Genomic DNA, 14,630 nt, shown 5'->3' on the forward strand with positions numbered 1-14,630 from the left:
TCAATTGTCTTCTTAGGGGCCGAATTTGAAGTTGGTAAATTGAAGAATATTCACACTCAGAGGCAGTCCACACCCACCCTTGGGACCTGGAGGTGAGGCAGCCATGGACACACTTGACCACTGTGGGGTGGACAGAGAGGGTCCAGAGGCTGCAGGGGCATTTTCTTGATTTGTAGGACTTTGATTTTATGAACAAGTCCTTGATACACTTGATTTAACCTGGATTAAGGAGGGGGCGACAGTCAGCTGACTGTTTCCCATAGTCATCAACCCCCAAGCCACTTACATAATAACAATTGTTTTGTCCCAGCTGCGCTGGGTCTGCAGGCAGTAATGTTGCATGTATATTTGGGACCATGTTCATTCCTGCAGCCAGACTGTCACTTGTATTCACATTCTGCGCACTGGGTGCGCGTCCCTCCTGTGACTCTCTGCAGACTTCTTCTAGATATGTTTGGGTATTTGTCCCCACAATGTTTAGAATCAGCTCCTGTGGACCCCACAGTCACTTCCATGACATCTCCAGGTGCTCCTGGGCAGGGGGCGTGAACTCAGTGAAAGGGGACATATTCAGGGTGTGGACATTCATCAGGGCACCTGCACTGTGGGTTATGTGGAGTTATGTGGAGAGTAGGAACAAAAAAAGTACACTGTACAGCCCTAAATATATGAAGTTGAAAGTCAGGTGACTCTGATCTTAATGACAGAGGTGACACATGTGGCTCCTCTGCAACAGGAGGGGTGACTAGAAGGGACATATGGGGCTCTCAGAGGGGATGAAAATACCTTATATCTTGGTTGCTTGACTGAGATTTGAGTCATGGATGTATTCATTGCCAAAACATGAAATTGCAAACTTATGAACAATGCAAATCACCATCTCTTGTTGATATTATCAATGATAACATAATACCAATAAAGATGCAACATGTAAACTATCATTTTTTAGCAAATGTGAAGTTAATTTTGTATGTAATCAGATGAATGAAATGCATGTTTTTAGCTCTTAAGAATAAATGATAGATCTCATATAGATCCTGTCCTCAAAGAACACAGAATGTAGGAAGAACCATTGGAAACCTGCTGTGAAGGACTAGAGAGCCCCAGAGGGAAGAACAAAAAAGGTGCACATGGGATCCCCTAGAGGCATGTGAACAGAAACCACAAGGAGACAATATTCTTTTTAGATGTTAGCTCTGCCTTAGTATTGGTGGATCTGGTTGTAATACACATGCTTGCAAGAGTTGAAGATGGGGAAGTGTTAACTGAAAGGTGGTGTTCAAATCTGGTACCTAGCAAATGAGCCCTGGCCTGATCTAAACATTCCTGAAGTTATTTGTTCATTTCACTGTGTCATTTGTTCAATATAAATTTTAAGCTAGGGAGATATTCTGAGGTCTATCAAAATCAAAGATTACTCTTTGGAGCTAGCCTGAATTTCAACTCTTTGAATGTTATTCAGCAAAGTGTAGGAATATGACCAAAGGACTTGTCATTATGTAACGTTCCTTTAGTTTTGTCCGTCTCAGTGAACACAGAAATTTGGACTTTTCACTGCTCAGCATTCCGTGTCTGCTGAAGGGGATTCTTCAGAAGTGGGAAGAGTCTTGGATTCAGAGGTGGCAAAACTCACCTGGGGACACAGTGCAGACCCCTGGGTCAGGCTGTCTGAGAGGCTGGCTCTGTGCTTGTTTAGCAGGTGTTGGGTTGTCACAGTCTGTCCTCATGAGGAGGAGAATTATCTCACCTGTTTTAATGCAAGGGGCCCAGAGCTGAAAAAAGTTATGAAAATGTCCCACACTCATAGGGACAAGTTGACTCTTAAAGCCACCTGTGTGTGACCGAAGCTGAGCTTTGAATCAGGATATCTCCCTGCCTCCCGACATCTACGGGCTCTCCTGGGGAAGGCTGCCTTCATGAGTGTCCACCTCAGGGATGTCCAGTACAGTCATCTGGAGAGCCAACTTGAGGTTCTTCCACCAGCTCCCCTGTCGCTGCTTCCACCTCTGCCTGCAGGAGCTGACCAAAAAGTAAATGATGGGATTGGCACAGCTTCTGACACAGGACAGGACACATGCAAGCAGGTCGAGGTGATAGGGGAGCAGGTCAATATCATCCTGAATCCAGAACAAAAGGAAAAAAAGGATGTCAGAGGGCAGGCCAAAGAGGAGGAAGACCAGCATAGTGAGGCCGAAGGTCACACACTGCTTGGTCAGCTGTGTCCACTGGGCTCCACACACAAGTCTGGTCAGTAGGACCAGGTAGGATCCCAAGAAAAGCCCAAATAAGAAAATCAGCCATATGCTAGTGATGAACTGAACAATTTGACACAAACCATCATCAGTGTCTTCCTCCAGGATGTCACAGTAGAACCCTTCCAGGATGCTCAGCAGCAGGGACAGGGCCCAGAGCAAGGCACACACAACAGCTGACATGTGTCTTGGGTGGCAGCTACGATACCAGGTGGGGCACAGGACAGACAGGCAGCGCTCAGTGCTGATGGCACTGAGAATGCTCAGGTTTGCGATGCAGGCAAGGGTCGTCACAGTGCTGAGAAAGTTGGCGATGGAGGAGGAGCTGAATTGAGAGGAGGTGATGAGTCCCTGCAGGGAGAATATGATCTGGAGGATGAGATAGAGGACGTCAGCTGCCGCCAGGTTGAGGATGTAGATGGAGAAGGTGTTTCTCTGCGTGCGGAAGCATAGCTGCCAGAGCACAGCAGCATTTCCTGCCAGCCCAATCACGGCGATGATTAAATAGAGCAAGTCCAAGATCAGACTCTCGAAGTCAAAATTCCCAGAAAGGTCCAAGTCAGTTCCATTCCTTGTCATGGTTGGATCTATGCTCAGAAAACTTCCACTTGTATCTCTGGGAATACAAAGCAGAAGTGAACGTTTGCTGAGCCATCAGTGATTCATGGTCAGTCTGTTACCTGGGAATCGCTGTATAGATGTCTTAGAGAAAGGAAGGCCTGTGGAGACCACAGAGTCCTTGGAGTCCTGGATGCTGGATTCAAACCAAGTTCTCTCTTATTCTAAAGGCTGCGCTATCTCTACCTCTTCTGACATGGGAATACCCTATGGTGCCTATGGTCCTACCACCCCTACTTACTACTTAAGCCATGTCATACTTGCAGGAAGAAGAGAGACATCTGGCAGTTTTTGTGAGACAGAGACAGAACTGTGACCAGCATTTCTTCTATTGTGGGAGTGAGCTTTCCTCCTAAGGGCAGGGTGTCTTAAGCCCCAGGCCTGGCTTACCAATCATCACAGTGCCAGAGTGGTTCACGTGCCAGGGAGAGAGGACTTCCTGAGTGTCAGGAGGGAATACGACCTCTTTCTATGACAGTTGTGAGTACGCCAGGTTTATTGAGCTAGAAGTGACCCAGTGTGTGGGCTATTTGAACAGAAAGATTTTTTCTTATCCATTGTCATGTCTTCAGTGCCCCGCTGTGTGTGGGTGACACAGTGGTTCTCAAAATATTTGTGATCAAATGAAGGAGTGCATCCATAAGGAGCCCAAGGGTTGTAGAGACCTTGGGTTTAATGTCAAACTAAATTTTCCAAATGAAACAAGTCACCAGGAAACATGAATAGGTGTGAACCTTCCTCTGGTCAAATACAGTGTTGTAAATGAATGCCTCAATTAAAAAAAAAAGAAAAAAAAAGAGATAAATGTAGGAAATTTCATACTCATTATTCTGTCTTGGAAAGTACTGCTGTGTTTGGAAACATTCACTATGTCTGCCCACTTAACTCCACATTCCACCATGAGTTCTTCCACCTAGGGAGGGCCAGTAAATGCTTTGGTGATGTACCTGGAGAATTAAAGTACATAGTGTAGTGCGAGGAATCAAAATTTTTCTGAATTTCAATGCATTGTAGAGCAGAAAGGGGCAAGCTGGAAAAGGGAGAGGTGGCATGGGGCTAACCAGAGAGAAGTGAAGCGTGGATGTAGCTCAGTGATTTGCCATGAACTGTGCAGTACAAGTCTGCCTGTTCTGTTCCGCTGTGGAATGGCGAGCCATTTGCTTTGCTGAGAAAAGCATTTGCGAAATATTTCTTTGGCAAAGAGCTGGGAAATAGAACAAGTGTTTGTCTCCATACTGTGCACGGCTTTGAATGAAAAGACACATCTTATGTAAGGCCCAACTTGTCTCAAATCTGGGGGAGTCATGGCAGCTGATCCAGTGCTTTTCCAGGACAACCTCTTTTAATCCTCTTCAGAAATCAGTGAGGTAAATATTTTATGCCACTTACAGATCAGGATTGGAGCATGAAGCAGGAGAAGGATATATGGCAGGTCTCATGCAAACAGTGGTGCAGCCCAGAGCAGAACCCACAGGTTTTATATCAGGGTTCTGTTCTTAACCAGCCTTGAAGCCCCACAGCCAGGGTAGAGGGGTCATTTATTCATGGAGGGAGTGGAGGACAAAAAGCAAAGTAGCAATGCTCATACAAATACCAGAATAACAAAACTGTGGGGTTTGTAGCTTGGATTTAGCAAATTTCCAACAGTGAGCCCAAGGAAGCAATCCAGTAAGGAGGGACATGGATGTGAGTGGAAACCCAATAGGAGCAAAACTCAAGAGCTTGAGTTCTTTCTGCTTCAGAAAAAATAGCCACTGTTCCACTCAGCAGAGGACGCACGTGGCAGGAGGCCCTGAGTAGAAAGAGGACATGTCCTCCTGGGGCAAGGACTGAGCCCTCACATGCCCTCTTAGTTTCCGCAGTCCTGGTGACCTGGCGAGAAGACGAAGGAACAGCACATCCTCTTATTCTCTCTCAGAATGACTTGCGCTTTTAGTTTATGGGACTGAACACAGCCTGCACCTTTGCTCTCAGGTGGGTGTCTATAGCTGTCTCCCCCAGTGAACTAGAGATCAAGAGGCCTACCCCTGCCAGGATGGTGTTGTGGTCTTCAAGTCCCAGCATTAAATGCCCATTTTGAGAGAACATCCACCGCTGCATCCTCATGGACACAGAGAAAGTGAGGTTAAAGAGAACAAAATGTTTTTTTTTTTTTTTTAAGATTTATTTATGCATACAAGAAGTGGGGTATAGGCCAGAGGTATGTATGTGTGGGGGGTTTGAGAGGATTCACCAGAGACAGAGCAGGGAACAGAACAGGCAGATTGATGGAAATACACTGCTGAGGGGAGCAGCGGGCGAGACAGGAGAGGTCTGCTGCACCATGTGGGTATCTCCCTGGCCTGCCAGGAATCGAACTTTCTGCAGAGGCTGCGGACAGCTTTACAGTGCTGTGGTTAACCCTTTGAGCCACCAGGGAGGCCCGAGGACAAAACGTTTTGTGATAATTAGGTCCAAGACTGATGTGGGTCTTGGGTCCCCACCTGTAGGTGTTCCCTCTGTTCTTGCCCCATCATTTGTGTGTGTGTGTGTGTGTGTGTGTGTGTGTCTCCCAAAGGTCCCTGTGAGCACAGACACTCAGGAGACCCAAGTATAGAGACTGCTAGTTGCTCCCTCTATCCTTTCTCTTCTTCCCAAGTATTATCATTCTAAGAGTTAGGGACAAGTACAAGGACCTCGTTTTCCAGCCTCCCCTCATTCTGGACAGCATGAGCGGTTGGCTGCTGGCAACAGAGGTGAGAAGTAAGCATGAGCTCCTGCGATCTTGCTTCTCTCCCCGGGGCCGGGGTGCTGTGCTTCCTGAGGCGCGGGCCCGCAGGCTGCAGCCCCTTCTCTGGCCGAGGAGAGCAGCGGCTCGGAAGGGCCTGCTCTGTGGCCCCGCCAGTGCTGTCGTAGTCACCCCCTCTTTCCTCCAAGTCTCTGTGATAGGGGTTTCAACGAGAATTGTGAAAATCATACACTTCAAATATTAATAAATATCTTGCACTGCTGTCTTTTAAAATAAAAACTACATTCCTAATTAAGGCATGGTGGAAATAGAGGTTTTTCAGAGAAGCGGCACTCGAGAGGTGCGGACAATTAAACAACTAACCAACCGACAAATCGAGAAGATGGAGTGAGAAATTTTCTATTCTCCTTGAGAAAGTGAAAAGGCCTTTGGAAATACGTCTGGGGAGGCGATAAGCAGAGGTTGACCGTCTCCACTTGCCATCAACCCCCATTTACATCCAGCCCACCCTCCTGAATCCTGGGGGTGACATCTGTCTCAGGGATGGGCTCCCTCTCCCTCTGGCTCCTTCTTTCAGTGAAAGGGAGACACTGACAGGAGAGCGAGTTGACGTTTTACGTCCTGGCTCCCTCCCTGCCAGGCTGAGTTGCAGGACTGTGTTACTCTACCCAAGGGCCTGGCCCCCACAGCTACAGTTGCCACTGCAGCTAGAACACAGAGATCCATGAGAGTCTGGTACCTACCATATCTTGGAAACAAATAATTGATAAATGTACCTTTCCTCCATCTCCTTCACGAAAGTGACAAGGTGCGCTGAAGAGAAGAGGCTCCTGGGATCGACAACCACTTAAGACACTTCTGTGCTCTGGAGAGGAGCCGGCACTGGCGGGAGAGGAGCCTGGTGCTGGAGGGACACTTGTCACAACTCTGGACAGCCTCTGTGGTTTCCTGGACAGGGACTTGCTGGCAAATATGAGCCGGAGTCGTAAATGACACAGGACCCCTCACAAGGTGTTTCTCAGCATTGGATCCCGCTCTACTCCTGTGTTTCCCCTTGGCCCACTTCTACCCCCCCTTCCCTTCCTGCAGAATTGTTGCTGTGGGGTCTTTTGCTGTCAACTCTGTGCCTGGGCAGCAGTGTTAGCCTGGGAGGGTTTAGAGCCAAGAATCAAAGACCCTCATTATTTGCCAAGCATGCCCTTCCCAGTCTGTCCTAATTTTTTTCTTCATTGTAACAATATACAATGAAATATTACTCATTGTAAAGGGGGCCAAGTACTTAGCTACTGCTGACTAAGGTCAGCTGCATCTGCTGTGAACCACAGAGCAATCTGACCAGCAGGGTGGACACAGATGAGCAAAAATCAGAAAAGCAGCCACCACGCAAGTATGAACTCAAATATCCAATCCCGAAATTGGTCATGACCCCTAAACAGACAGTCACGGTACTTCCTTCCAAGATCCTCAGCAGCCAGGTTGGGGTCTAGAGCAGGGCCCGTGTGGCAACTGACAGTGTCATGGGCTGTGGTGGTGTGACCAGCCTGGCACAGGAGGACAGGGCAGTGCTTGGTGCTGGTGGTGCTGAGAATGCTCAGACCCATGAGGTAGGTAAAGTTCTACACACTACAGAAAAAGGTGGGGTGGAGAGTGAAATGGAATAGAAGGAGCAGGTACATTCCTCCAGGGAATGTGCCACAGAAGCACAACCCATTTTGTCTCTCATGAGAGCCTTAGTAGTGTGTGTGTGTGTGTGAGAGAGAGAGAGAGAGAGAGACAGAGAGAGACAGACAGACAGACAGACAGACAGACAGACAGACAGACAGACAGAAGCATTTTGGATGATGATGGGTCATTGTTCTGCAAACAGGAGAAAAAATAACTAATGGAGCTTAGATCGGAAATGACTCAATGACACTAAGAGACAAAACAGGAAGTAAAAAACTGTGGGGCAGTTAAGCAGATGAAGGGGAGTCAGACCCTGCTAGGATGAGGCTATACATGGAGAGCACACACCTCGGCATTAGGACGCCCAGGGTCCCCAGGACAACAGCATTTCTTACAAACCTAAGCAAAGTAATGATGAAAATAAGCAAAGCCAGAGTCAGGATCCCCAAGGTAAAAGTTAGAGGAGAGCTCTGATCACTTTCACTTGTTGGTGTAATCCTGGTCCTCCAGGCTGGGACAGGGTACTCCTGTATAAAAACCTTCCATTGCTGCCCTGGGAACAAATCTAGAAACTGTTTGATGATCCCTGAATCCCATGGGCACCCTGTTACATGGAATTCTGTCCCCATGCTACAGAGGAGATTTGCAGAAATGAATACTCTCACAGGGAACCACATAACCTTGGAGCACTAGAACCTGGATTCACACACAGTTCTCTTTGACTCTAAAGTCTGGGCTCTCTCTACAGACCTCTCTACTGGCGTAGGAATGATTATAACTGGATTATATCTCCTCAGTGCCACTTGTCCAGGGCTTGTCTCATACCAAAAAATTTCCTGAAGATGAAAGCTTTAGTGTCTGTGAGGCAATCTGAGAAAGCAGTGGAGGGCTGTGGGCTCAAGCATTACTTCTTTCCTGGACCAGAAATTTCCGCTCAGGTGCAGGAATTCTGGAAAACACTAGGTGACCACAAACCACCTATATGGCTGAAAATGACCTAACTGCTGAGGTGAAAGAACAAGCTTTAGGGACATGAGGGGAATGTGCTCTTTTGCTAAAACAGTGTAAATGTGATCCTGCCACGTGAGCGAGAATTGGTTCTGGTGTCAACTGTAAGGAAGACAGAAACACTGTTTATATCCCTACAGGCCAGCTCTGTGCAGGGGTTCTTAGTAAATTTTCAATTGAAGGTATTATGGCACACAAAAGAAATCTAAAAAGAATATTTCATTCATTGCAGTTCTTCTTGAGAGCACAGAGTGTGTTTGAAAGAATTACCTATCTGTTCCCAGATAACTATGTGCCTTTGAAGTGAGGGCACAGGATGCCTTTGCTGAGGACCTAGAACCATTCTGAAGCACCATTTGTGAGTAGGAATTGGAGCTGAGTGTATAGGGAAGGAAGAATGGCATGAGTCTGGGTGTGTGCCACATAAACACAACCCATTTTGTCTCTCATGAGAGCCTTAGTAGTGTGTGTATGTGTGTGTGTGTGTGTGAGAGAGAGAGAGAGAGAGAGACAGAGAGAGAGACAGACAGAGAGAGAGAAGCATTTTGGATGATGATGGGTCATTGTTCTGCAAACAGGAGAAAAAATAACTAATGGAGCTTAGATCGGAAATGACTCAATGACACTAAGAGACAAAACAGGAAGTAAAAAACTGTGGGGCAGTTAAGCAGATGCTAGAGATAGTTCCTATTTGCCCTCGCGACCACTTTTCCAGCCTTTTCTACTCTTTGTGCATGCCAAGGGGCTTCTTTGTACCTCCTTGGTTGGATCCTTTCTCCAGGTTCCTGGTGGAATGAGCCACTGTGAGACACCCCTAGGAGATGGGAGGGCAGGGGTTACACTTGGGCTTTTCACTACCCGGTCCTCTGCCTGCGAGGCTGTGCTGGCAATGACACGCTTCTCAGCCGGTCCGCAGTTCCTCTCCCACTGCTGCAGCTACTTCCTTCTGGGTGAATGTTGCTTTAAGCCTAGTCCCTTTAAGCCTAAAGGCAGAAACAGTCTCACCAATGTTTGCTGAGGATGCTTTACCAAGCATTGCTACTTCTGAATCCTGTCCGTGTTTTCAAATAGTTCCCTCATGAAACACCTCTTGGTTACCCCAGGTTGGGCTTTTTTCTCCTGGGACTTAAGAGAACTTTGTAAATCATTTGAACAAGTCTGGCTTAATGGCAGTTTAGATCTAAGTGAAATGCCTGCATTTACTTTGATCCTTAAATTAATATGAGAAGCAAATTTCCCTCTGTGACAGAAGATTTGAGAGATTGGGATCAAAAATAGAATATGGGGCCTCCCCTGGTGGTGCAGGCGGTTGAGTGCTGCGCTGTGAGGCTGTCTGCAGCCTCTGCAGCGCTGGTTCGATCCTGGCTGGCCAGCGAGGGTCCCACATGGCGTGGCAGACCTCTCCTGTCTCGCCTGCTGCTCCCTTCAGCAGTGTATTTCGTCAGTTTGCCTGTTCTGTTCCCCACTGTCTCTGGTGAATTCTCTCACCCTCCTGCGCATCTGGCCTGTACCCCGATTCTTTTATAGATAAAAAAAAGAATAGACTATGGGGAGATGGTTCAGAGCGAAGAAAGTTGCTGGGTCTCCCTGTTATAGGGCAGGGAGAGGGGCACCCCAGACCCTACAAACCTGCCTGCTCTAAATAGGTTCTGCCACCCGCTGCATCAACACAAAACATGAGACTTTAATGAAAAGGAACTTCAACACAATTAGGAAACAATACAGGAAAGGCAAAGAATCTAGTTTCTAAATCAAGCATCCAGAGTTACCCGTCCCCTCGTGGGTAAAAGTCCATCCATATGGGATTGGCCCAGAGCAAGGCCCCAAAGCCTGCCACAAGTCTAAAGCATCTTCCAGTGGGGACGCACAGAAAAGGATCAGAAATAACCAGACAAGTCTGGAGGGAAAAGAGCAAAATCAAAGTCAAGACAAAAACTGCCATTGTCACCTCCCCACGGGTCTCACCCACATCTGTGTCACCCAGTCCATGACCAAAAAGCAAGTGCAGTTTCTTCACGTGTCTCTCGACTCCATGCGCCTCCTCCAGGTCTCCTTCTGGCTCCATCCTGCTCCTTCCTTCCTCAGTCTCCTCTGCAGCTTCTTCTTCTCCCTGCTCAGCTCCACCCTCCTTTTGGGTTGGGCAGGAAACCTGGAACCTCCCCCTTTCCTGGGGACTACCCTGTTACAGCCCTATTCAGATCTCCCACAACTGGAGCCTCTGGTACCCAAAGTTTCGTGAAAAGAACTTCCTATCTCTTACCTCATACTGAGGAAACACTGTGATCCTGGGATAGAGCACCCCAAATGAATAACAAAGAGGGTGGAATCTTAGAGCAAAACTGTAAGTGGCTCTAGATAGAATAGTTTTTGATGTATCATCTTCCCCTTCTCCCATTCTTTGTGTTAGAGGGGAGGCTTGATCTGTGGTCTTTCTACAATCAAGTGATACCAGAGGGCATTTCTCTGTCTCTAAAACGGGAGATGTGCACAGGAACTGGAGAGGGAGCTGGTCGCTAGCAAAGTTTATCAAGATGCTGTGCAGGACTTGTGTGTGGGCATCTCAGGAGCTCTTTGTGACATGATCCTTCACCCATGTATTTCTCTTTTCACACATCGGACTGTCTGAACATACCATATGCTCCCTTCTTCCACAAAGGTGCTATTTTGAAGCTAATGTGGACAAATGCTTTTTATTCATGGAATTGAAGAAAGTTTGCAGCTCTAAGGGTTAAACGTGTGCCTTTTATTTCTTTTGTCTGCCTTACTAAACTCAAAGCTCAATACTGTCCACACCTGTGTGAGTTTATTTTGTGAATGTTGCTTCCTGTTGTATCTCCAGCATCTACCTTAGAGACCACCTATTGTAATATCCTCAGGTAACACAGCAATTCCTTGATCCAGTCATCAACTGAGTTATTCAATCAACAGATATTAAGCTCAGGAGATATTTTAAGTCTTTCCTAAAGATGACTGCTCTTTGGGTATTGATTTAAAATTAATCTAATGTTAACTAATCTGTTAATGTTATTGAGACAGACTGACCAAAAAAGGTAAAATGTAATGTTCTTTTAGTATAGTAACCAGAGAATTTCCTTCACCTAGCTAAAGGAAGATTCTTAAAATGTGGGACTATTTCTGGACCCAGAGTTGGCAAAGTTGGGACTAGGGTGAAGATCCTGGATCAGATCACTCTTGAGAGGCTGTCTCAGAGTTTTTTTTTTGAACAGGGGCTATTTCACTCCCTCCTCAACAGGAACAGGAATATCTTAAGAGAAGCTAAGAAAACCTTCCCAACTAGTAAGGACAAGCTGGTTCTCACAGCCACATCTGTATGACTGAAGCTGAGCCATGAATGAGGACACCTGGCTACCTCCCGACATCTCCGCGCCCACTGCCAGGAAAAGAAAATCATCCCACCCACACACCCCACCCCGCGAAAGCCACTGTCAACCAGCATCCCAGAGGGGGAGAAGCCCGCACCTGACGGGGCAGAGCTGAGATGCAGCCAGGGGGCGCCGCAGCCGCAAGCCCCGCCCACCCAACTGCGCAGGCGCGAAGGCGTCGCTAGGGGGCGCCAGATCCCACGAAGGGGAAGGCAGGCCGACGTTGCCGTCTACCCCCTGGACTCCTGGACGGTGCAGGTGCCTCTTTTCACCAACTCTCTCCCTCCGCAGAGCAGCAGCACCTGCCTGCCCGTGCCTCTGGCCTGCCCCATTGAATCGAATGCCGGCCTCAGTTTCCCTCCCCGGTGGAGCAGCGGGTTGAGCGCCACGCTGTGAAGCTGTCCGCAGCCTCTGCAGGTCGAGTTCGATTCCCGGCCGGCCACGGAGAAACCAACATGGCGCGCAGACCTCTCCTGCCGCCCGCTGCTCCCCTCAGCAGTGTACTTCGGTCCTTCTGCCTGCTCTGTTCCCCGCTCTGGCTCTGGTGAATTCTCTCACCCTCCCGCGCTTTTGACTGTATCCCAGTGCTTGTACAAATAAATGAAATCTAAGAAGAAGAAAAAAGGAAACAGAGTGGAAAATGGTTAAATTTGTGGACAAACCTCACTGCGGCAGACTCATGTCTGACTGAACCGTCCTGCTCTGGGCAGGGGACAGGGGCTTTATGCAAAGGGGAAAGAGGGGAAGCTGAGGGAGGGTCTGCAAAGGGGAGGGGGAAAGGGTGGGCCCAGATGGGCGAGCTCCAGGCTGCTTTCCTCAGCTCCTGGGAAAGGGAGAAGACACACCTATCACACGAGGGGGGAGCTGCCAGAGATGGGGAGACCAACTTGTGCATTCCTCCCTGAGGGACCCGTCACTTGCAGCTGCATCAGATGCGCCCCAGGAGCTCAGACCAAACCTCACATTCGTAATAAACGCTGTTTTAGCTACACACTTCCTCCTTTATTTTTGTAGATTTATTTCTTTATGCACACAAGAGCTGGGGTACAGGCCAGAGGTGGGGGGGGTGAGAGGAGTCACGAGAGAGAGTGGGGAGCAGAATTGGCGGATGGACTGAAATCCACGGCTGATAAGGGCAGCGGGGAGAGGGGGAGGTCTGCTGTGCACAGTGGGCTGCTCCTGGTCCGCGGCGGGAGGGGGCCGGGGAAACTCGTCCTGCAGGGGTTGGCCAGAGCTGGGGATGTCCATCTGCACCCCCTGCCCCCCCCGGGAACTGAACTGCTTACGGGGAATTGAATCGTGCTCGGCTGAGCACGACCTGAGCTGCAGGAGAGAAGGCGCCGCTGTGGGGATCACGATGGAGACCGAGCTCAGGACCGACCCGCCTCTAGCCACAGGCAGACAGTGACCGCGCCCCCTGCCAGAAAACGAAAATAGGCCCCCCAAGACTCCCCACCGTGCGCACAAGCCCTGGGCAACCCGCACCTCTGATGGTGAAAAGCCGGCACCTGCCCCAGCAGAGCTGAGAAGCCCCAGGCGCCGCCCCAGGTGAGCCAGACCCCGCCCCCCCCGACTGCGCAGGCGCCTGAAGCCCCCTGGACCCTCGACCCCCTGGGCCCCGTACCTTATTTTCAGCTGCATTGCTCCTTTTCGTCCTCTTCTGCTCCTTGCTCTCTGCAGCAACCTTTATTTCGCAGCCCCCAGTCTCAGGTGTGCCGAGTAAGCACGCCCACCCCTTCCGACAGGTGCCCACCCTGAGGCTGCCGACGCGAAGCATGCACTCCCAAACGCCCCTTTTTTCACTACCCCAGGTTTGCCACAAAGGCATTTGGCGCAAACCCCGAAAGGAAGCAGTCTTCCCTTACCCCTCAGTCCATCTAGCCGCTTGCTGTCTCGCCACCATCCCCACCTGGTTTCTCCTGGCCAGTGAGCCCTGCAGCCATGAGCCACACAGGTGGACGGCGCAACTGAGCGCAATCACGACAGACATAGCAGAAACCCGCTCCTTCCAGCCAGGGCACCCCGAAGGGCTGAATGAGCCGCTCCTTTGCACGCCCCTCCTCGCCATGATCCCTCTAGACTGCCCCCCAAAGCCCCGCTTACTCCAGGGGGAACCACTGCTCAGTCTCCGCGGACTCCGCCGTCCCAGGCAGGGGCGTCGGGCTCTGCTCGCAGGCCTTCTCTGGGCTGCGGATTCAGCACAAGACACACCCCACACCCCCACCCCAGCTGTGCGCACTGAGGTCTGAGACGCTCAGCTCTCTTGGGGGGAACAGCCCAGCCCCAGGGGTACTCACTGCCGTCCCCGCCGCACCAGGTCTCACCACCGGTGCCACGCGGGCCCTGCGCTCAGGGCAGCCTTTTGCCCGTGGGCACGGCCCGGCCAGGGAGACCGCGCTCCCCGCGGGGCCGCTCCGTGCCCCTCTCCGCCGTGGGCTCCCCTACAGGCCACGTCCCCGCCTGCCCCCTGAGGTTCCTCCGCCCTCACCCTCATTCCGAAGCCAACGGGGCTCGCCCACAGGTGCCGCGAGGAGACTCCGCTGCTCGGGGAGCATCCGCGGCCGCGTCCCACTTGTTCGGGGCTCCCCACCTCAGCGCGTCTGAGAAGCTCTTTGGACTCTCCAGCCTGCTGCGGAGAAGCGCCCCAGACCGCTGACGGCCACCCCGACTCTCCTCTCCGGGGGCGCACAGAGGATCCCCTCGCTCCCCCACCCCCGGGCACCACAGGGAAGGCGCCGCCCGCGCCAGCCCCCAGCGTGCTCGGGAGTCCCCGCCGGCCGTGGCGGGTGCCCGGCAGCGCCCGCAGCGGATGGGGCGTCGGGCTCCTGCTCCCCTGCGGCTGCGTCAGCGGCTCTGGGTCCTGGGCGGGTCCCCGCCTGCAGCTCGCCCTCTCCTCCAGGTCTAGCTCTGGCAGCCCGGGGCCGCGTCCGCCTTCTGGGGTCCTCGGCGCCTCCAGGGTCGTCCCCTCCCCTGCCA

At 50.6% G+C, this 14,630-nt stretch overlaps 1 protein-coding gene and 1 long non-coding RNA gene across 2 annotated transcripts; both read right to left on the bottom strand.

Annotated features, from left to right (window-relative positions):
• Window positions 1-1,200: 1,200 nt before the first annotated feature.
• On the bottom strand, window positions 1,201-6,543 carry LOC119254594 (mas-related G-protein coupled receptor member X2-like). The gene is made up of 3 exons (XM_037521698.2): window positions 6,375-6,543; window positions 2,336-2,868; window positions 1,201-2,117 (listed from the first exon to the last, which is right to left on the bottom strand). The coding sequence occupies exons 1-3, from the start codon at window positions 6,383-6,385 to the stop codon at window positions 2,113-2,115; spliced, it is 549 nt and encodes a 182-aa protein (XP_037377595.2). The 5' UTR covers window positions 6,386-6,543; the 3' UTR covers window positions 1,201-2,112.
• A 6,106-nt stretch (window positions 6,544-12,649) lies between these two features.
• On the bottom strand, window positions 12,650-13,956 carry LOC119254595 (uncharacterized). Its single transcript, XR_005127312.2, has 5 exons — window positions 13,758-13,956; window positions 13,520-13,587; window positions 13,279-13,338; window positions 12,941-13,071; window positions 12,650-12,869 (listed from the first exon to the last, which is right to left on the bottom strand). It is a non-coding gene; the product is annotated as an uncharacterized LOC119254595 (long non-coding RNA).
• Between the last annotated feature and the right edge of the window lie 674 nt (window positions 13,957-14,630).

This window comes from Talpa occidentalis, unplaced genomic scaffold (genome assembly GCF_014898055.3).
Source record: "Talpa occidentalis isolate TD23 unplaced genomic scaffold, MPIMG_talOcc4v2.1 talOcc4.3, whole genome shotgun sequence".
NCBI lineage: Eukaryota > Metazoa > Chordata > Mammalia > Eulipotyphla > Talpidae > Talpa > Talpa occidentalis.